The 22102-nt window shown below is 33.2% G+C and overlaps 2 protein-coding genes and 1 long non-coding RNA gene across 11 annotated transcripts; 2 read left to right on the top strand and 1 right to left on the bottom strand.

Moving 5' to 3' along the window:
* Positions 1 to 1207: 1207 nt before the first annotated feature.
* LOC123904858 (pentatricopeptide repeat-containing protein At3g22470, mitochondrial-like) lies at positions 1208 to 8923 on the top strand. 7 transcript variants are annotated; one of them, XM_045954485.1, is made up of 9 exons: positions 1208 to 3150; positions 3800 to 3910; positions 3991 to 4040; positions 4414 to 4524; positions 5081 to 5172; positions 5429 to 5496; positions 7547 to 7600; positions 7829 to 7876; positions 8143 to 8908. In XM_045954485.1, exon 1 carries the CDS (start codon positions 1450 to 1452, stop codon positions 3067 to 3069), a length of 1620 nt encoding a protein of 539 aa, XP_045810441.1. In that variant the 5' UTR covers positions 1208 to 1449; the 3' UTR covers positions 3070 to 3150; positions 3800 to 3910; positions 3991 to 4040; positions 4414 to 4524; positions 5081 to 5172; positions 5429 to 5496; positions 7547 to 7600; positions 7829 to 7876; positions 8143 to 8908. The 7 variants fall into 7 exon arrangements, with proteins under 7 accessions (XP_045810441.1, XP_045810423.1, XP_045810430.1 ...); XM_045954467.1 differs by lacking the exon at positions 5081 to 5172 and having other exon boundaries at positions 5429 to 5544; positions 8143 to 8923; XM_045954474.1 differs by having other exon boundaries at positions 4414 to 5172; positions 5429 to 5544; positions 8143 to 8914.
* On the bottom strand, positions 5626 to 7327 carry LOC123904893. Its single transcript, XR_006808282.1, has 3 exons — positions 7016 to 7327; positions 6775 to 6854; positions 5626 to 5934 (listed from the first exon to the last, which is right to left on the bottom strand). It is a non-coding gene; the product is annotated as an uncharacterized LOC123904893 (long non-coding RNA).
* A 5791-nt stretch (positions 8924 to 14714) lies between the features above and the next one.
* LOC123904836 (transcription factor EMB1444-like) lies at positions 14715 to 21028 on the top strand. 3 transcript variants are annotated; one of them, XM_045954453.1, is made up of 11 exons: positions 14715 to 14962; positions 15249 to 15658; positions 16375 to 16512; positions 16599 to 16683; positions 16851 to 16892; positions 17703 to 17762; positions 18317 to 19411; positions 19532 to 19639; positions 20163 to 20306; positions 20435 to 20560; positions 20698 to 21028. In XM_045954453.1, the coding sequence occupies exons 2-11, from the start codon at positions 15561 to 15563 to the stop codon at positions 20782 to 20784; spliced, it is 1983 nt and encodes a 660-aa protein (XP_045810409.1). In that variant the 5' UTR covers positions 14715 to 14962; positions 15249 to 15560; the 3' UTR covers positions 20785 to 21028. The 3 variants fall into 3 exon arrangements, with proteins under 3 accessions (XP_045810409.1, XP_045810413.1, XP_045810405.1); XM_045954457.1 differs by having other exon boundaries at positions 14750 to 15663; XM_045954449.1 differs by having other exon boundaries at positions 14751 to 15658.
* The last annotated feature ends 1074 nt before the right edge of the window (positions 21029 to 22102 follow it).

Below are 22102 nucleotides of genomic sequence, written 5' to 3'. Positions count from 1 at the left end.
GGTACTATAGTTTATAGTATCTATCCCCATATCCGCGGATTGGAAAAATACCCGTACCCATCTCCATACCCGCGTGGGTAATAACTTTTTCCCCCGTCCCCATACCCTATGGGTACCTAGGTACCCATACCCGTTACCCGCATTTTTAATAAAAATAAATTGATTAATTATAAAATATTATATAATTTTAATAGAATTAATTTTTTTTTAAAGATTTTATTATTGACTCATGAAAATTATAAACAAAATTATTACTAATCTTATGTTAAAGTTCATATTTATGTTAAATATTCACATTATTTTTGTATTATGTTATAAATAAATATTTTTATTAAAAATATGTAATAGTTTAATAGAGTTGTATTGTTTAAAATTGATTTACATATATTATTATATAATAATATAAATAAAATAAATAAATATATATTATGTGAGTATGGGGCGGGGTGGGTACTAAAGTACCCGTACCCGCACCCATACCCGTTCATTTTTGCGGGTAATTACCCATACCCGTGCCCGTACCCAAAATGCGGGTTTTTACCCTATCCGTTGTGGGTAATTTTTGCGGGTACCCTCTGGGTATGGGTCAAATTGCCATCCCTAAACAAAAGTTGTTCAGTCGAGTCCCCTATTTTTTAGCAGATCAAACGCACCATAGGGGTTATAAAAAAGGACATAAGAGTAATTGTTTAATTAATAAGTTTGGTTATAAAAAATAGGGGTTATAAAAAAGAATTTAACTTATATGTACCGGCTAAAGTTATTTTACACGTGCATCCAACAATATACTAACACATCATGCATGATATTTAAAAACACATGATGTGTCACATTCATTAAATGATGTGGCAACACATCATTGAATGTATGTTAATTTATAAAAAAGATATACAAATACATAACAAATTTTTTTTTATGTTAATTTATAAATTTTTACTAACAAAAAATTGTATCTTTATATTTATTCTAAATTGTATCTTTATAAATTATTTTTTCAAAAATTACCATAAAAAACTTATACAAATATATAAAAACTTATTTATTTGTTAAGTTATTTCAAAAAAAGAAAGTTTTGAATAAAAAATAACATTTTTAAAATTTTGAGGAGTTGACTACAAAAATTTTAATGTCAAATTACTATTTTTGCTTTCTTAACTCGCGCCCTTAACATTTTCCATTTTAAAATAGTCTTTTTCCTCTAAAAAAAACTCACCACGAACGAACCCTACTCGTTCACTCTCCAAAAACCCTTTGATTTGTCGCCCCCCCACCAACCTGCCTGCGTCGGACTTGCAAGCTCCGCCTCTTCTCCGTCTCTTCTCCGTCTCTCTCTCTCTCCGGTGACGTTCTTTAAGGTAACAATTCGATGATTCACCACACCTTTCTATTCAGTGACGACGGAACTAATAAATTAGACTTTCCCTGAATTGGTTATGTTTAGCTTTTAGCATGATGCTGAATTCAACCTATTTCACTACCATTCTCTTCACTTCACTTCGCACTTCATCATCCTCCACCAAAACCTTCCTCCTTCTCTACCCTTACACAACTTTCTTCGCTCGCACCCACTTCAAAACACTCCACAAACTCCCAACCTTCAACGACACCGTTTCATCTTTCAACCACTTCCTCCACCTTCGTCAACCACCACCCATTCAAGAATTCAACAAGCTCTTATCAACAATAATCAAACACAAATGCTACAACAACGTCCTTTCTCTATATTGTAAATTGGAATTTAAGGGAACTGTAAAACCCTCGCTCGTCACTATGAGTATATTGATCAATGCTTTTTCTCAATTGGGTCAAATGGGTTTTTCTTTTTCAGTTCTTGGGAAGATTCTCAAGATGGGTTTTCAGTTAGATGTTAAAACGCTTACTACATTGATGAAAGGTTTGTGCTTGAAAGGTAGGGTTTTGGAGGCAGTTAATTTACTTGATGATTTTGTTTCTAAAGGGTTTAGGTTTGACGAGGTTTGTTATGGGACAATTATTAATGGGTTGTGTAAAAATGGTAAAACAAGAGATGCTATTGACTTGTTTCCTAAGATGAAGAAGATTAGGGTTTACCCTAATTTGATTATGTATAATACTGTTATTGATGGTCTTTGTAAACAAGGACTTGTAGATGAGGCTTGTGGTTTGTGTTCTGAAATGGTTGCTAATGGTATTGGTCTTGATGTTTACACTTACAATTCTCTTATACATGGTTTTTGTTCTGTTGCTCGGTTTGGAGCTGCGGCTAAGTTGCTCGATGAAATGGTTGTGAGGGGGAATATTAATCCGGATATTTATACTTTTAATATATTGATTGATGGTTTGTGTAAACTAGGAAGGGTTACTGAAGCTTACCATGTGGTTGCTGTGATGATTAAAAGAGGTCGAAAGCCTGATGTTGTTAGTTACAATGCTTTGATGAATGGTTATTGTTTGTGTGGAAGTGTTGTCGAGGCTAAACAAGTGTTTGATAAGATGATGGAGAGAGGTTCTTTGCCTAATGTTATTAGTTATTGTACTTTGATTAATGGATACTGCAAGGTTATTATGGTGGATGAAGCCATGAAGCTATTCATAGAAATGCATAAGAAGAATTTAGTTCCTGATACTGTAACTTATAATTGTCTTCTTGATGGTTTGTCGAAATCAGGAAGAACATTGTACGAGTGGGACTTGGTTCAGGCCATGCATGCTAGTGGACAACCACCTGATTTAATTACTTACAACATATTGTTAGATGATTATTTAAAACATGAACAACCTGACAAGGCACGTGCATTGTTTCAGCACATTATTGAAATTGGGATTTTGCCAAACATACGCACGTATAATATACTTCTTGATGGTCTTTTCAAAAGTGGAAGAGTAAAGTATGCAAAAGAGATTTTTCAACTTCTTCCTGACAAAGAATGTCAACCAAATGTCCGAACATATAACATTATGATCCATGGGCTTTGTAAACAGGGTTTTTTAGATGAAGCGGAGGCCTTACTTTATAAAATGGTAGACAATCATTGCTTTCCTAACTATATAACTTTTGATACCATTGTTCGTGCAATTTTGGTGAAATAGTGGGAATTGTTAGGGGAAAGAAACTTCTTCAAGGAACGGTTGCTTGGAGGTTTATGGGAAAATGACATGAAAGATGACAAGGTTAGAATTTTTTTTCCCATATTCAAGTTTTTTTTGAAACTATGATTGATTAGCAGATACTTGTATCTTGCATCAAAGAAGTCAGAGTAGTCAGTGGCCTGTAATAGAGTAGATAATAGAGTAATAGTCAAAAGCCAGCCTTATTGTTGTAACTGACTGTGCTGAGTCAGCACAGTCTTGACTATTCTAGAATCAGTATATATAAACACCAATCTCTCATATGTTGTAATTAACAATTCATTACAAAAATACAAGAAAGCATCAAATATACTTTTCCTTCATTTTCTCTCCGTTCTTACCACGACGAATCTAGCATCTATCCCAGTTTCTATTAGCGTCCTTGGTCTTGAAGAAGTTTTGATTAATTTATATGACTTAGTTTTCATATTGACTTTATGTTTTCGCTGTTCATTATCTTTTGAGTCTTCACATTATCATTATCCTTGTTCTTGCCTATGTTCTTGATTTGCTTATTTGTCCTTATATTCTTAATTAGTGATCATGCGGGTTAGAAATAGTCACAAGATTTTTGATGAATTCTTTTATCATGTAACGAATAAAGTAGAAGCTGACACGATTGTCCTGTCTACCTTCATACTTCGAAGTGATTTTATCTGACTAAAATCCTTTTGGAAAATTAAACCAACAGAAGTATACAAAGATGGGTTGTGAGTGTGTATGGCAGAAGATTTTGCTCTGCTGGGCTAAAATCTGGGCTTAGATCCTGTTAACTAGCCTCTTGTACAACAAGAATATGAAGGTGGTGTTTCTCCCTCTAAAACACTTTGATTTTGTTAATTGGAATAATTTGCTCACTTGTTATTCCTTTCCAAACACCAGGTTTAGAAGATCCATTGGTGGACCTTTACATACTTAATTTCTTAAACCAGGTCTGCTGTACCATTTAATTCCTGAACATAAATTAGCCGTAGATGCTTAAATGTAGGCAATTGTATCGTATAAATGGAGATTTCTTGCATGCCTTGTGTTAATCTGTGCTAGGATTGATAATGGGTTGGATTACTGTGACATAGGTGCTAGTGAGCTATAAGCAAGAAGTTATGAAACTTTTGAAGCAAATTTAAAGCAGTTTGATCTGGCCTCTGGAAATAAAATAGAATTGCAGATTTTTTCCGCGGAGAACTTTAACAGTGAATTTTCATTATCAAGTCCCCCACGCTTTGCTTTGCCCCAAAATACTGTCGTCCTTTTCTTTTAGTCTCAACACACCTTTTGATCAATTATTTTTTGTATTGTTTGTAGAAGCAGACCTGAATGTCCTAAAATAAAGTACCGCTGTCTGATACAATGAAGAATATGATTTCACCTATTCAAAGTGTTGTGCCATCTCCTACTTTTCTATGGAGGTTTAAGGTCTGTTAGTATATTATGTATAGTCTGCATAGAATATTGTTGTGCTGTATGTTTTAATTGCAAGCTATTCTTTTGTTGCAACATTTTTGTTATACCGATGTTAGAATTCCTTGGTGATGTTATCCAAACTCAATTTTATAAGTAATTTTATTTTCTGGAAAATAATATTTTTGTTCCGTCTTAAATTTTAAATATCTTGAAGCATCTGATTGGTGTCTATTTAATTATGTTCCTATCTTAGTTGCATGCATTTCTTTAATTTATCTGTTTTTTAACTCCTAGTGTTCATGTCTTTTTTCTCTCTTCAGGTACGTACTAGTGAACATCTCTTGAGAAATTTCCTCAACATTTACCTATTTCAAGCCAAAAATTAACTTTTTTCTGCTCTTGCATCAGATTAGTTGGGAATTCAGATAAAAGGAAAATAATAAATAATAAGAACTTTGAATGTTGTGTCAACGACATGGTTTGATGATGCCAATACCGTAGATTTAGAGCATAAATCCATATGCGTTTTTATATATTAATTGCAACTCTTGTATTATTTTCATTGTAGCACTTGGATGATAATCCTTGTCCCTACTAACATGACTTCTTAAATCTTATCTCTATTCTCACGGGGAAGTATCGTTGGCTGCATCTCGACCAGTTCAGTATCTGCTCTGTTCTTTCACTCGTTGACTTTTTTATATACATTTTTTTCAACTTTTGATAAATAAATATAACATGTAGATGTAATTTCATTCTTTGTGTTGGTGTTGGGTGACTTCTTATTTATGCTTTCATGTAGAAGCTGGTGTCTTGGATGAATATGCTACCAAATGGATTGCTTCCTATGATCCTTTCTTTGATAATTTTTTTTGTCTACCATATATTCTAATCGGGTAATATTTACATATTGCAGGTGCTTCTCTACATTTTTGTTGCAATGGTCATGATCTTTCCCTTCAATATTTTCTATTTGTCCTCTCGGTAATTTTTTTTTCGAGGACACTCTTACGGATAACTTTCCCTTTGCAGGCAAGATTCTTGACTATCATGCCAGATGCAGATATTAAATTTTGAGTGTTCATCTGCATTTCGTTACTTTTGTAAAACACGTGCTATAACACTCGTATTAAATTGTCTAGAATAAAATAGGGTCGTACATAATTAATATTCTGGCACAATAAAATCACAACTGAATTCTTTGCTACAAGCACGAATTAGAACTAAGTGTTTAAATCCAAGTTCAACATAATACACAATTAATACATCCAGTTCCTAAAAGAACAAACCTAGAGACAGTACATGATGGACATGTTTTAAAGACACTAGCTAATTATAATAACAAGTAAGTGATTATATAAAATCATAAGAGTCTTCAAGCCAATTACTCTTTAACTTCCTTACCATGTGCAACCTGTTTATCTGAAATCAATAAATAGTGGGGTGAGACAACTAAGCCTCAGTGGATATCCAACTACCCAACTAAGGTGGTAACTACACCGGGGTTCATAACAGTCAATTGATAAATACAATATTTTCAAGCTTAGCATATTTGAATAATCATTAAGAACGGTGTATCACACATGAAATGTCTTGATTCGTTTTACCAGGACACCTTGAGGTGAGCTGTCTCAAAGGTGTCTGACTAATCCGTATATGATGTCAAAAGCATCGACGGTTAAACTCACAATTAAACTAGACCCTCAAATGGAGTCAATTGCAGGATTCATCATATGGAATCAATCAAAGCATTAATTATTAAATTAGTGGTGTATGATAACCACAATTAAATCAACTGACTGACATAAGTATAATTATTGCCTAACCTTCAAGTCCCAAACCCGGGGAGACTACCTAAACGATTCATAAATATTGAAGCTTATCATTTCTAAGTTCTTTCATTATTCTTGGTCTAAACCCAGTCCATAAGGTTATGTGTAGCTAAAATCATGTTTAATAAATCATGTATTGATGTCTCATGAATTAGGGATCGTGTAGGCTTTAAAAATTGGGTTTTTCCTAAAATCAGGTTTTCAATTCAGAGGTTTAACACAGCCCATTCATATCACAATCAATTAACAATCATCAATCATAAATTAGCACATAAATGAGCGTTTGGGTAAAGGGAAAAATAGCTCATTCAACACAACCAAACTTTATCTAATCCTATGCACTTGTCTAGGCATATAAATCCTAGAATCATGAAATAAAACACTATTTCTTAGTCTTATGGTTGCCAAGACTACCTAAAAGAAAACCCACCTTGATTTCTTGAAAAACCTCTACCAACTCTAATCTCGAAATTCAGCCTCTGAATGCTCCAGAACTTGAATTCATAATCCCTAAAGCAAGATTTAAACATAAACATTATCAATACATGCAATTTAAAGGTTTATAAAATCCTACCCGTTGCATGCAAGAGACAAGCTCAAAAATGGGTTAAGAAATTGAGATAGATGGCACACGGGAGGGAGTAGAAGAATTGAGTTTCTAAAATCCTTACCTTGAATAGTTGAGAACCTAAGGAACTTGATTCTCCATTTGCATGTGAGTTTCACTATTTGGAAGTGATAAAAGGGGTGAATAATGATGATGAACACGAGAGAGAGAGGAGAGCTTGGAGTGAGTGTTTGTTTGTTTCTTATTTTGGGTAATGAGAGGAATGCAGCAAACCATTGGGTTTTTGGTGTTTTCTTATACTGGGCGTGGGTTCCACTACTAAAGGAAGTATATACTTTGATCAAAAATACTCATATGTTAACTCTACACCTTAGTTTTGGTTCTACAACTATTAATATTACTAATATATTAAAATGGGTTGTTACACGTGCAACATCTCCTGAAGGTTCCTTTAAGTTTATTCATGTGAAGACGTGAAGTTAGTAATCTGAAAGCCATTAGTTTGGTTCATTGGTGTTGATTTTTTAATTGTAGTTTATTTCATTAGATTCTGTAAGTTTGTTAATGGACTTTCTTATAGATTATATAAAGCTTATCATTTGGTTCACAAATAACGGTTTTTTTCTTCATACAGCCAATTTCGTTTCCCGACTTTTTCTTTGCTGATATTTTAATCTCCATGGCAAAGGTACAGTACATAGCATAATGTACATTCATCGGCTCAATTTTCTATTAACTTCGTAAATGTCAATTTCCAAGTGCTAAGAAATTTGTATATTTAGATAGTCACATTACCGCTCTGGTCATTTTTATTTTTTATATGAAAAACTTACAACTGTGATATTTTCTGATGTTTTTTGTGTTAATAATCAATTCCTCCTGCTAGTTGTGGCTCATAACTGTTCATTTCATTCAGGTGTTTTCAGATTTGGAGCTTTCGGTTTGTTGAATGATAAACAGACAGGTATGGCTTAAATCAAACATGCCAATTTTTCTTTTATTGGTAGTAATTTGTCAGTCTATATATTCTATTAACGGTGTCCTCCCCCCTCTTTATGCCCATTTTCATTTGTTTTATTATGATAAACTTGGTAATACACTACAAATACATCAAAACCCTTTCCCATTCTTTGTCATTGGTTTCCTGTTCAAATTTTTGTATTTCTTTCCCATTCGTTCCATAATGTTGTAGACTTGAATAAAATGTTTTCATATTTTTATAATATGCAGGTTGCTATAATTGCTTGGCTTGAAGCTGATTCAGTTTGTGTAGTCACTCAATTGCAATACCAATTGTTCTTGTTCTTCCTTATTTGTGGTGTATATTGCAATGTGCCACTACAAAGATACCAAAGGAAAAAATTGTCTCTTCACTGGTAATTGCTCTTAGCAACTTTTATCTTGGATTTCCTAAAAATGTAACATGTTCCTGGACAAGAATTCAGTGTTCATTTTGACAAAATTTAGTTTCTATTTGAATATTCTTAGATTTTGGACTTTAGGCCTAAATCAATCCTAAAACTAGTCAAGAGGTGAAGATTTAACAAACCTTACAATGACAAATTTGTCCATACCTATAGTCAATGTGGGATCTCAACTCACCTTCTCACACTCAGTACTGAACATATGAAGTATGAACAAATGGGACCTGATAATTGTGTGCGAGTTTGATGCCTGAGTAGAGTTCAAGACAGTGAGTCACTCTTGTTGAATTGGAATCTTGCTATGCTAAGGTTCAAGTCGTAGACACCCCTGCTTATGCACAATCTTATAGAAGCGTCCTACGATATTTTGGAATTTTTCTTTTAAATTCAAGTGGGGGATTGTTGCAAGTTGCAACAGAGAAACACAATAGTGTGTGAATTGAAAATAAAAAAAATCTACAGTCCCACATCGGGAAATAGAGAATACTAGTTGTGTATTTTGAAAAATAATATTAAGCCTCACATAGGTTAGATTACACACATTATTTATTTCTCAATAGTATATAAATGTTACGGCTTTTTGAGCAAAAAAGGTTAATTCTGCTTCAAAAAATGTCAAGTCTTTTTGAGAAAAAACCCTAGCTCTCAACAAGTTGCCATCACTTGTTTTGTTTGAGCGGTTTCCTTTCATAGCCGTCAACCGAAGTATCAACCAGATTTGATTTCAGAAGAAAATTATGTCAAAACCAGAACAAAGTTTAGAAAATGTGTTGTTTAATACTAGTGTTAGTATTAGTATTAATTTGTTTTAAGAGTGGTTAAAGTATCAATGTGTTCCTTCAAATTAGAATTGTCATAGTACCATAATCCCTTCGTTTTAAGAGTGGTTTTAGTACCATATTAAATTGATTAGAATATCGTATTAGTGTGGTGAAAGCACCATACTGGACTAGTTTTAGTACCACATGAGAGTGATTTTGGTACCATATTTGAGGGTGTGTTTCTAGAACGGATCCTACTGCGTAGTAGGACTCCGATACAGTAGCTGGACTATTTTATCTTGGGGACAACTTGCTTGGTAGTCTGCTTGCACGTTTTTGAATAGTGACGCAAAACATCTTAAAGAGAGCAGTCTAGTCTGATACCCATCCCAATAAGCTCTTCAGTGGCTGAATTTTTAATTAGTTTTTAACTGCATTAACAACACTTTTTTATCCTAACTTAATTACGTGTGGTTAGAAATTGATCATGTACACTGTGTTTGTTTGAGTAGATTTAGAAAAGAGAAAAATGACAAAGAAATGGAGTATTTTTATTGTTTGGAAGAGAGGAGAAATGATGCGAGAGAAATATAATGGATGGTAATTACTCAATAAATAATCTCTCCATAAGAGGTAAGTAAGATTTGTGAGAGAAAGAAGCTAGCATTTGAACCAAGACATTGGGCTCACGTGGTTAATGAGTCCCTTTAGGATAAATCGTTCGGGAGAACCTGAGTTTGACTATTGGTCAGACTTTACTTCAATGCCTAGAAAATCACGTCAAGTTTTACTGTTTCTTTTCTTCATCATGGTTCTGTTTTTAGGTTCTCCCTCACCTTGTTCTTGTTCTTCTTCCTGATTTTCTTTGATTACTACAACATAAGAGCTTCAATTTGAAACAGACCCACCAACCCTTTTTCATTTTTCCACATCTTCATCCATTGATAAACAACTCAGATTTCTGATTTCAATTCTTTCATTAAAAAACTAAAACATTATTTCTTTGCATCTTTTGTTTTGTGGTTTTTGATGAGAAAAACATTGATTTTAAAGAAGTAAAAGAGGTTGAGTGTGTTGATGGAAATTAAGAGGGAGAAAAAATCAGAAGCAATGAAGAGAAAAAAGAGACGGAAAACTAAGATGAAAAGGTGATTAGTACACACGTGAAAGAATGAAGAACTCTAAATCCTCAATTCTCAATCTTTCATTTTTTTCTTCTGACTAACATTTTTTTATTCATCTTTATTTTTAATCTTTTTATTTTGGTTTTTAATTATATATTTTTATTTTATTTTAGTCTTTAATTATATATTTTTATTTTATTTTAGTCATTATGGTAGAGAGATTTAAGTTTTTCAATGAGGGTGACGTCTACTCTACCCTTTAATAATTTGAGAGTATTTATCAAAAAACCAATAAGAACAAGCTACATAAGTTGATTTGCACGTAGTATCCACAACTAAATATTAATTTTTTGCTGCCAACTTTATTTATCCAAATTGATGAAAGAAATGTTATTATTTCTTTATTCTCCATTTCTATTCATCCAAATAATACGGAATTTCTACTCAATTTCTTTCTAATTATTTGTCTCTTTTATTTCTCTTGACATCCAAACACATTGGTAGAGCTTTCATAATGTTAGGAATAACAACCTTTTTAGCGCAAAGTTTGTATGTTTTTAAACACATGATGCCTTGGCTTTTCTTGCAACAATATCATTTGAGATTAAATGCTGTTAGATATGGTCAATATCTTGTTGTACATATAAATCTAAGTATCTAATTGAAAATCTAACTTTGTTAAAAAAGACAACCAGATTTTGGATCACATTAACGTAGTTGTCGTTATCATCATAAATTAAACCATTTAATATATTTATTTTTGCCGAGGATAAACCATGCACTTATTAATGATGCAAGAATGGACTACAATATTTGCACATATAATTATGAGATTTTTATTTAGAAAATCTTCCTACAAATTAGTTTTTTTAATGTGTATTAACTCTGATTTTTAGGTAAAGGGACCCTGGTAATTTAAAGTGGAACAAAACCATTTTTCACTAAAAAACGCTCTTGCCAAATGAGACTCTTTTGGGCTAAAAGTAAACTCCATCAACAAAACAAACTCCAGACAAATTTCAACAAACTGTAACCCATCAAAGTAACCAACTCGATGGATACCACCAGAAACCACTAGTCTAAGTAAAAAAAATCTGCATTTGCAATCGGATTGCATGGCAGGCGAAAAAAAAACTCTGAAAAAATACGTCGACAAAAGAAAGGGTTTCTACAGAAAGATCCGCTGCAAAACAGCAACAAACAAATGTTCTACTCAACACCGAAAACGAAAGCAAGACTTCTTCAACAACAAAAAAGTTGGAACTATAGGGTCACTTTTCTTATGAGCCGTAAAATTAATGACTACATTCAGATAGTATACTACTAGTGCTACATACCCTCGAAGTCGAAACTTCTACTCTTAATTACATAAAACGTGACTAAAAAATAATTAATTTACAAAAAAACAAACAATTAAAGGAGAAAAAAACATGATTAGAAATCAGTGGCAATTATGAGTCTTGAATATTGTAGTCCTAAAAACAAATAATGGGATTCCAAAAATGATGTTGAGTTGGTGCGGGGCAAGGAAACGTACTTATTTTAAGCTGGTGGTAGGAAAAGAAACATCTTTGAACAAAACCAATTCATTGATGTATTTGACTTAACCCCTACTTATTTATTGAGAGCAAGGATCAATTTGAAGTTGCCCCTAGCAAAGAAATTGGCCATATAGGGTTGCCCCTTAAAGAAAATACGAAAAATTATTTAGATGCGGAATCCTAAAGGTAGGATCGGCCCAATTTTATATTTTTTTACTAAATAAACAATATTCATTATTAAATTTATTTATTTATTTATTTATTTTTGTTGGAACATGATGAAGAATTTGGAGGGAACTTGGTATTGAAATAAACACAAGTGTAAGAACCATGTATAGTGTGAATTGAAAAAAGACTCTTTGAGTCTCACATTGGAAAGATCATACTACTTGGTAGTGTTTATATAACACAAAGTGGCAACCAAGGGTGTGCCCTTGGGGCACCCACTTTTGTAAGAAAGGGAGACCGCACACAATGTCGAATATCACACATGCGCGCGCCGCCGCCGTCCGGCCGGCTCGGGCCGGGCTTGGGCTTGGGTCCTTAAAATCCTCTGATTCCAGCTCCCTGCTTGCCTATAAATACCACTTCATTCTTCAGTTTTAAAATCACTTTCTTTTTCTCTGCATTCTGAGAAACTGCTTTCTTTCCTCTCTATTTTTCTTCTTCGTTTTTAAATTATTGTTGTTTCAATATTTGAACGGTTGTAACCGTAGAATTGATATTCGTATATCAATCAGAGTGGTTCGAATTTTCGAACCATATTTGGTGTAATTATGTCCGATCACTGCAGTGCAGTAGTGCTTCGATATTTTCATTGAAAACGACTGTTTTATCCTGGGGACTTCGCGGTTGATATACTACAGTGCACTTCTTCGAGTAGTTCCGCGAAACGTCTTAAAGAAAGCGACCTAGTACGCGACTTAGCCAATTATTTGTTTCGTTGCCAATTTTAGAAAAAATTCGTTTTCTGTTTTTTCAAACTCAGTAAACCAGTTTTTAACAATTTTTACTAAAACTAATTTATATTTTAAAACTTCTGAAAATGAGATTTAAACCAAAATGTAATTATCTTACTCAAACACTGTCACGAGCTATAAAAATATAATTTCATATTACATTTTGTAATATGTTTCCAGATATGTTTACTCAATAGTATTGTATTATTAATTATTAATTATTAATTATAATAATGAGGTATATAATAAAGTAGGAAAAAAGATTGGGAGTAATGAAATATGAGGAATTGTGGGTGTCACAACTTTAGGGCAATAGGATCATTGTTGAAAACGACCTTAAAACTTAAAAAATGGATTGAAAATTTTTTAGGGCGGAAAAGACCTTAAAATGCATTTCCACTATATGATATGATGTTGTTTGCCACATCAATAAACACTACTCATAACTCAATTGGATTGTTCCATTTCTTCATTATTTCAATTCCTTTGTCCTCCTCCTCCTCCTCCTCATCAAGGACCATTATTTCAATTCCCCTTCATGTATAACTCAAATTAACCTCTAATAACCCCTTCATATATAGATTCTCAATGGTTAATTGACATTCAAGTCAATCATTTTAGTTCTTGATCAATATTAGACAATTGAGATCATGAATTTTCAATTAATTCAAAATATTATTACAATATGAATTGTCTGATTTATAATAATTTTTAAAAGCTTCAACGTGTATCTTCTAGTCTATCATAATTTTTTAGCATAATTTTGGAGTTTTTTCAAATACACAATTAGAACAATTTGAGTGATGGTATGAAGTTTTGAATGAGCATGTAAATTCTACTAAATTGTTTGTAGTCTGTAGTCATGTTCTGAAGACTTCTTTGTTAAACTAAAATGATATTTTTACAACACAAATATACTTTTCTATTTCTTTTTAGTCGCATTGACATTTGTATATTTTTTTAACAGTTGGGTTATTTTGACAAAATTTGTTATCAATTTTTTTTTTTGGTATACAATTTGTCATCAAATTTTAATATCTCAACATTAATTATTTCCACACATCCGTAATGAATAAACTAAGAAAATGGACTCTATAACTCGCAGTTTCGGACTTTTTATATCTCAAATTAATTAGTTTACGTTGTTTCTCAATGTGTTCCCTATATTGATATATGTTTTTTAACTCCGATAAATGTGTTGATGTGGAGTGTTAAATATCACGTGTTCAATGACATTACACAAGTGATACGTCAATGATGAATTTAAAAGTGAGTATTTGATAAAAAAATTTGGTAAAAATAAAGACTAATTTGACTATAAGTTAAAAATATTAATTAGATTTTTTTTTTTTTGAAATGCAAAATATATTAAAACGTTTGAAAGCGGTCACAAATATTAGATACAATTTTAATAGAAAGTGAATGAAGGACCAAATCAAAAAGTTTGACAAAGACAAAAATTAATTTCAAATATTAAATATTTGTTTGGATTGTTCATGTAAAACAAGATTTGTACAAATAAATAAATTTTTATGTATTATTATAAGTTTTTTAAGGTGATATATATGAGAAAATAGTTTATAAAAATATAATTTTTGTTAGTAAGAACTTAGTGAACTTCAATAGGAACTTCTCTCGAAGACATAATGCGTTGATCTATGAATTAACATAAAAGTTTTTTTATTTGCATAAACTATTTTCATAATATAAAAAATAAGTCAAATTCAAATTGGACCTAAAAGAGTTAATGACCTGTTTAAAAACATGTCATGAACTTAGCTCAGATGGCAGGACTTTGCATTATATATGCAGTGGTCCAGAGTTCGAATTTCTATCTACTAAATTCTTTGACAAAAAATATATTATAGAGTGGAATCAATTTTCATTCTTTGTAGTCTACTATATTATTAACCGGATACTATTTTCAATGAATTTAGTAAAATTTATTTTATATTAAAATAAATACTTGAACCCTGCTGGTGAGTATGAAGAAATATTTGTTGGGTGAATTAAAAAAAATCTCAATTACTTTGAAGCTATGCAGTTGAGCTGTTGAAGATTCCTTGATTTAAAAAAAATAGTTTGAAGGAGTAATGAATATTGGTTCCGGAGATTTTCTATATAAATTCACTCCTTCTCTCACTTTCTCTCTTGCATATATCAACAGCTGTCAAAGACACATACACACACTCACTCTCTAGTGCCGCAAGCAAGAGAAAGCACAAAAAGCAAACCATAACAGTGAGCTTTTCTTTTCATTTTGTTGACAAATGTACCTCAAAGATTATGTCCAAATTTTATGGTTTCAGACTTTTAACTTCCAAATAAAGCCTTTAACTTTGCGTTTTCTTTTCCATTTTCACCACACCCCTTTTACCCAGTTCACAATTTCATTCACAATTCTCATTTGGGTTCATCCATGTCTTCAGATATAAGCTAAAAAATTTGCCTTTTAAGTTTTAATATCCATGGAAACTTGGAATTTCAATGCTTGTATCAGCTTAATTGGTTCTGTTTTGTATTGCAGCTGTTAATCCTTATAGAATCTTTTGAAGCACTGAGGTTGGAAGGTTGGGTGGAAGTGAAAGCTGTGATGGGTAGGGATCGGTTGCTATTGGCCACGGTCGGACCGCCATTAAAACGGCGAGCAGGGTTGAGGAGGAAACAAGCTGGAAGAGGGTCTTATAGAGGAAGCTAAAGCAAAGGTGGTGTTGTGGGAATTGAAGGGTTTTTGTTGTTGGTTTCTTTTTTTGGGGGGTAGTGGGAGAAATTAGAGAGTGATTATAAATAACCCTTTATTCAAAGGGTACCAAACTTTTGATTTTTGTGGAAGAAGAAGATGAGTACTAACTTGCATCAACTACTAAGAAGCCTTTGTTTGGAGAGTGATTGGAAGTATGCTATCTTTTGGAAGCTACAACAACACTGTGCTAGGATGTAGGGTTTGTGTTTTCATTTTCTTATTTGTGTTTTTCTTTCAACTTTATTTATATGATGCATCTTTCTTAGTATTGATTTTCATTTTTACAGTGGTTTCTTTTCTTGGTGATTGGATTAGATTAGAGCATATTTGGTTATTTCAATAATTTATTTTAGATTTTCAATTGATAAGGGCATGGCTTTGTGTATCTAGAATCCATTTTAGATTTGGTTTTAAGGAAAATTACCTTGTTCTACTTTTGTTTTTTGAAAACTTGGTATCCGGCCTTAGGACCGACTAATCCAAGGGGATCAATCCCACCACCCACTTGCGGGGCCCCATTTAAAGCCAGTGTTTTTTTTGCTCTGTATGGACTTAGACCATGGCACCGGGGGAATCAAACCTGAGACCTTGAGAGGAGCATACTCCAAGGACCCAAGATCTAGTTTGATGGACTTTAATATTTTTGTCTAGCCAAGTGCAATATGTTACTATTGGTTTTGTAGGATTGAGTTAGGTCTAGTCCAATATTTAAGATGGTATCAGAGTCTATCTAAGATACGTTCGGCCACTCACTATTAGGTCATTCGAGTCACGCTTTAGATGTCATGTCTTGGACATAAATTTGCTTAGGCTTGCATTTGTTAAGTTGTTTCACATGTACTTAGCCCAATGAAATAAATTTCATAGATCTTCCCTTAAAATGATTTCTTGGTGTGACAATTGCTTGCAGGATCTTGACATGGGAGGATGCTTACTATGACAGTCCTGATAATTGTGATTCTTCCCAAAGTGGTTGCGATTTTTCACAGGACCCTCTAGGATTATCTGTGGCAAAGATGTCGTATCATGCATATTCGTTAGGGGAAGGGTAAGAATAAACAAACGAACATGGATGAAGTTCAACCATAAAGTTTATCTTTTGTATAACTCAAGCCTAATGTGCTATTTCTACAGTATTGTTGGACAAGTAGCTGTTACTGGAAAGCATCAGTGGATCTGTGCAGATAATCAAGTTACAAGTTCCGGCCCATCTTTTAAGGTGAGGATCCTTCTTCTTCATTGACACCACTTGCATTTTTCTCACTGCATAGTAAGATTTGAAGCTGTGTAATTAGTATTAGATATGTATGCAGTATGATGTATAATTTATATGCCTAATCTTTTAACTTTTCTCATTCCATTCCCCTTCTTTGTGTTGATTTATAGTTTGCTGATGGATGGCAATCTCAGTTTTCTGCTGGCATTAGGGTAAGTTAATTTCTGACATTATAAAAGATAATTTAAGAAAAATATGCTATAGAGAATTTTTTTATATATTTTTTTATATATTTATTCAGATGTTGGAATTGCCTGCATGACATTATATGATGATGGATAATTTAATTTGAACAATATATTTGATTAAGTGTAATTAAAATAGTAATTGGGTTACTATGACACATTACCTAGCAATCGAAAGGCCCTAGCTCATTATTCTGTTTTCATTCACTGCAACCTAACCCTGATGCATCTGTGCATTTTTACTGCTACTAGATGTCCCTCTGATGTCTACTAGTCAATCTGATATCTTACTGCTCTTAATATACCTAAAAAAAATGCACCTGATCATTTTATTTAGAGTAGGAATATGGACACGTTTGTAAAGTCATATGACAATATGTGCATTTTCCAATTTACCTTGCTGAGCCTTGAAATCTGCTTTGGTGGTCCAGATTCTAGAGTTACAACGTGTTCGTGAGTCATGACCATCTTTTCACCTAAAGATACTCCAGTTGATCCTAAATGACACTTCGCTTGTTAGAGTTATAATTTATTAATTAAAATATTAGAGGTAGACAATGATTTATCTTTGCTTTGATAAATGGATAGTTGATTAGTAAGAAGATAAAGTTTAATATGGAGTGAAAAATGGTTCTGGAATATGGATTTCTGGTGTACTCTATGTTAGAAAAGTTAATGGTTCTCTACCGTAAAAAAAAAAAGTTAATGGTTCTCTTGTAGAAGATGATTTCCTTGCAATCAGATTTTTCATTAACTGAGGTTTACTTCGCATTGCAGACAATTGCTGTTGTAGCTGTAGTCCCACTCGGAGTTGTTCAACTTGGTTCTTTAAATAAAGTACGATGACTATAACATTCTCCTTGTCCCTTTTTTTGGGTTAAATTCCATACTTCTTGTCAATGTGGCTACCAATGTGCTACTGTAATATATTCAGATAATATGATTTACCATGTATATACTCCTAATTTCAGTAATTAGTTGGCGGTGATTGAGACATTGGTTAAATTAAATCCTTGCCGGTCCTAATTGTACAGAATAGGCAAATAAAAAATCTTCAAGAGAAACCTATGAGAACTTAATATGTATGGCTTCCAGTATATTAATTTTAATTTACAAAATCAATAGCCAAAACTAGAATATTTGACATTAAATAAAAAGGCATATTTTAGTGCTAAGTATGCAAATTCAATTCTCGCATGATTATAACCATGATTTACATAGCCTAACATGTTGACATGCAAAAGTTTAATTATTAATTTATGTAAGTATTGAGCTCAATTTTCTGTTTAAAATTTAGTTTAACAAGTTTAATGGATAATCGTTTATGCAAAAGTCCATTTGTTAGCAAAGCTTTAATGATTCACACTTTTTTTTGTCATCCATGAATTCAGGTTAGTGAAGACATAAGGGTTGTAACTCATATCAGAAGTCTCTTTTTGTCATCTCATGATCACACATTAGGTTACCTTCCTAGTCAAATCCAAAGTGTGAAACCCACCACACAGAAAACCATGACGTGCGAAACACTGAAAATGTTAATGCCCTTTCAATGTCCTCCGAATAACTATTCACCTCCTGCTGTGGCCAAGCATGAAGGGCCTGTAATTAACAGTGATCAAAGTTCCATCTTGCTTCAGTCAATGTCAAATATAATGACTGCGGAGGATCAGAAACTAGTAGGGACGAAGCCTGCAAATGAAAGGAAGTGTGAAGGGAACAGTAATAGCTGCAAAGATACTAGTTTGAAATCAGACAAAAACATCTCATCGTTATTACCTGATTCAGTTATGTATAATATTAGTGCCAATGATTTGATAAGTCCATCGGAAAACGGCAGAGCTGATACTGAGATGTTAAAGTTTCAGAGCATGTCTTGTTATGGGGATACCTCGTACACGTTGAAGTTCCCTGCTGGCTATGAGCTACACGAAGCACTTGGACCAGGTTTTCTGAAAGAGAGTAAATATTATGATTGGGCAGTACCAGAAAATCAGGATAGTAAAGCTGCTGAGATGTCGGATGAAATTAGCTGCAGTCAATTGACTTCTGAATCTCGTCCGGAGCATCTTTTGGAAGCAGTGGTGACCAAAGTTTGCCATAGTAATAATAATAAGGTTGATAACGAGTTATCGTTTTCTACATCAGTGCAGGATTCAATGGCCTCTGGAAGAAATCCTGGAGTTTCTATTCATACCGTCCGCACTATTAATTCTGAAGGCTATTCAATTGACCAACCATCTCATGTTAAAGAGGACAAGCATCATAGTTTGAGTTCATCAGGAATATGCGGTCTGATATCCCCTAAAAGTTTTTCTTCTACATGTCCTAGTTCATGTAGTAACCAGTTTGAGAGGTCTTCTGAACCGTCTAAAAACAGCAAAAAGAGGGCAAGGCCTGGGGAAAGTTGTAGGCCTAGACCAAGGGACAGACAGCTGATCCAAGACCGTATTAAGGAGTTACGAGAACTTGTGCCAAATGGAGCAAAGGTATCTTGCTCAAATATTTACTTTCTAATATTGTTTCTGTAGGTTGTGGTTTTGTAATGGCTGTAGACTTGTGGTTCGAATTCACGTGGCTGAGGAAAGTTTTATTTTATCTTTTAACAGTGCAGTATTGATTCACTGTTGGAGTGCACAGTAAAGCACATGCTCTTTCTCCAAAGCATAACTAAGCATTCTGACAAGCTAAATATATTTACTGAAACAAAGACAAAGGTAAGGTCTTATTTTGGATTTGACAAGGTTATGTTCCCTTGTTCATGCGCTATAAATAGGTATCAATAATTGAACTTGAAGATATGCCTGCTTACACGGTTTTCTTATTAAGGGTAACACATCATGAATGTCTTCCCAATAATATAATATCGGGATCTATTAAGATAAAATTAAATAATGTTTATATATTATGTTGGTCGGAGTGGAATTGGGCTTTGATCCCTTAAGCTAGGTCTCAGGTTCGAGCCTTGTGAATGGAAAAAAAATATAGTTTAGAGGAAAGGCCTCACTAAAGACGGTCAGATATGTTCTCTGATGAATTTTTTTTATTTTTCGAAAAATCTGATGCAAATTAATTATCAGCGAACTCCGTGGATATTTCGCACATGTGACATGGTAACCTAAAAAAAGCATTAGTTTTATAAACATCAATAGGTGTGAAATGGAAGAAGTATTAAGTATAACAATTTTACACTGAACATTATATTATCTCCATTTTTTAATACTACCTGCAATTGTGCAGTCGCGTGATCACATGGATAAAGACATTCACGGACCCTCTGGTTATCAGCAGGGTTCAAGTTGGGCAATGGAAGTAGGAGGCCATCTGAAGGTTCATTCGATATTAGTAGAAAGTCATGGTAAGAATGGGCAGATGCTTGTTGAGGTACGTATAGGAGTTGTAAATTACAACCTTTATTATATATAGAAAGTCATTCGATATTAGATTATTTTTAGGATATAGTTACACTGAGTACTTAACCCTTCTGCTAATTATTATGACTCATGCCGCAGATGCTTTGTGAGGAGTGCAACCATTTTCTTGAGATAGCAGAAGCCATAAGAAGCTTGGGATTGACGATTTTGAACGGTACAACTGAACCTCGTGGTGAGAAGACATGCATATGTTTTGTTGTTGAGGTAGGATCAGAAGATGGATTTATTTCTTATTCATTTAAACAAGCTTATTGCACGGTTATTGTTTTTGCAATAACGTAGAGTTAACGGCAACATGTTCTATGAGCGATCGATATTAATCAGTGAATTGTCTGTCACAGGGACAAAACAACGTAAATTTACATAGGCTGGATATCTTGTGGCCGCTTGTTCAATTATTGCAGTCCAAGAGCACAGTGCATTCATGATAAATGTTTGGTTCTTGGAATGTTTGCTGCTTCTTTTCCTGAGCAAAGTCTCGGGAGAAGGAAACTTGTAGAGAGCTTTAAAAAAAAAAAAAAGAGGAAGCAATCCTTAACATTTTGATACCAATTTCATGGAGACTTTAAGTGTGAGAGAGGTCTCCATTATTTTGTCTTTCTTGTGTTCAGGTTTGATTGTGTATTGTGTATCTTTTTATGATCTGTAAGTGCTTGAAATTGAAAATACTTATGTTCCCAGTGTCAACCATATTATTTTTTGTTATTCTCTTAATTTTTTGAGATTTGATCAATATCTAAGTTATAGAGTACTTAAACATGAACTATAAATATTTTGGGGCTAAAACATTTCATTAGTGCATAGACTAAAACAATACAAACTAAATATAAAAAATGTGGATATGTTATATGAATCAAAACAAAAAATTGGATACAATGCACGAAAGAGAGTGGTTACTTGCCACTTTTCCTACATGGAGATTTATAATGAAGTGATTAATGACTTGTTGAAAGTCAGAAATTGCAAATTAATGAGTTTGGTTACTTACCTTTTTTTTTAGTAATGATATTTTGACACCAAATAAGGTATCTTTCGGTTTTTGTGTATATTTAAAATACGTATAAGTTGTATAAAACAAAATGTAAGAGCGATAAAGATAAATATATATATATATGTATGTTGATGTTCAAATAACACAATATTTTCTTGCGGTTAATATAGGTATATGTATGTGAAATAAATATAATAATCATGTAAACAAATGAGTTGATTTTATTTATTTGTTTCTAGCGAGGAGTATTTGTTGCAAAGCTCAAAGAGGAAGTTGTCAACAATGTTGAACAAGTGCTAGATCTCATTAAAATATAGGTTTTGTTTGGTAAAAAATAGCGGATCATCACCTAAGGTAGTAGATGCATTGATCAATGTCAAAGTTGTTCATGCTGCAATATTGTGGTGTCTGAAGCCTGTTCATAATGCAGTAAATGATGCATAGTAAAACAGATGTAAATGTGTTAAATCCAGAGCTTATGACATCACTGAAACATATCAATGAAAGGGTAGAACAGATTAGTCTAACCAATTCCATTTACCAGAATGCTCATACATTTCCTCTCACTGAATCAGGGAAGCTTTATTGATTTGGGGCTAGAGACAAAGGACAGCGAGGAATTGAACTTGTTGCAAACCAGACGGAAAGGGTAAGTCCGGAACGGGTCGAATTGATCTTGTTAACTGTTTGTGCCTCTAATCGATCACCAATTCTTTAAACCATTTTATATCGTCTAATTTATGATGATCACAATG

Source organism: Trifolium pratense, linkage group LG1, assembly GCF_020283565.1.
Source record: "Trifolium pratense cultivar HEN17-A07 linkage group LG1, ARS_RC_1.1, whole genome shotgun sequence".
Taxonomy (NCBI): domain Eukaryota; kingdom Viridiplantae; phylum Streptophyta; class Magnoliopsida; order Fabales; family Fabaceae; genus Trifolium; species Trifolium pratense.
This window is presented reverse-complemented; position numbering and strand designations above follow the sequence as displayed.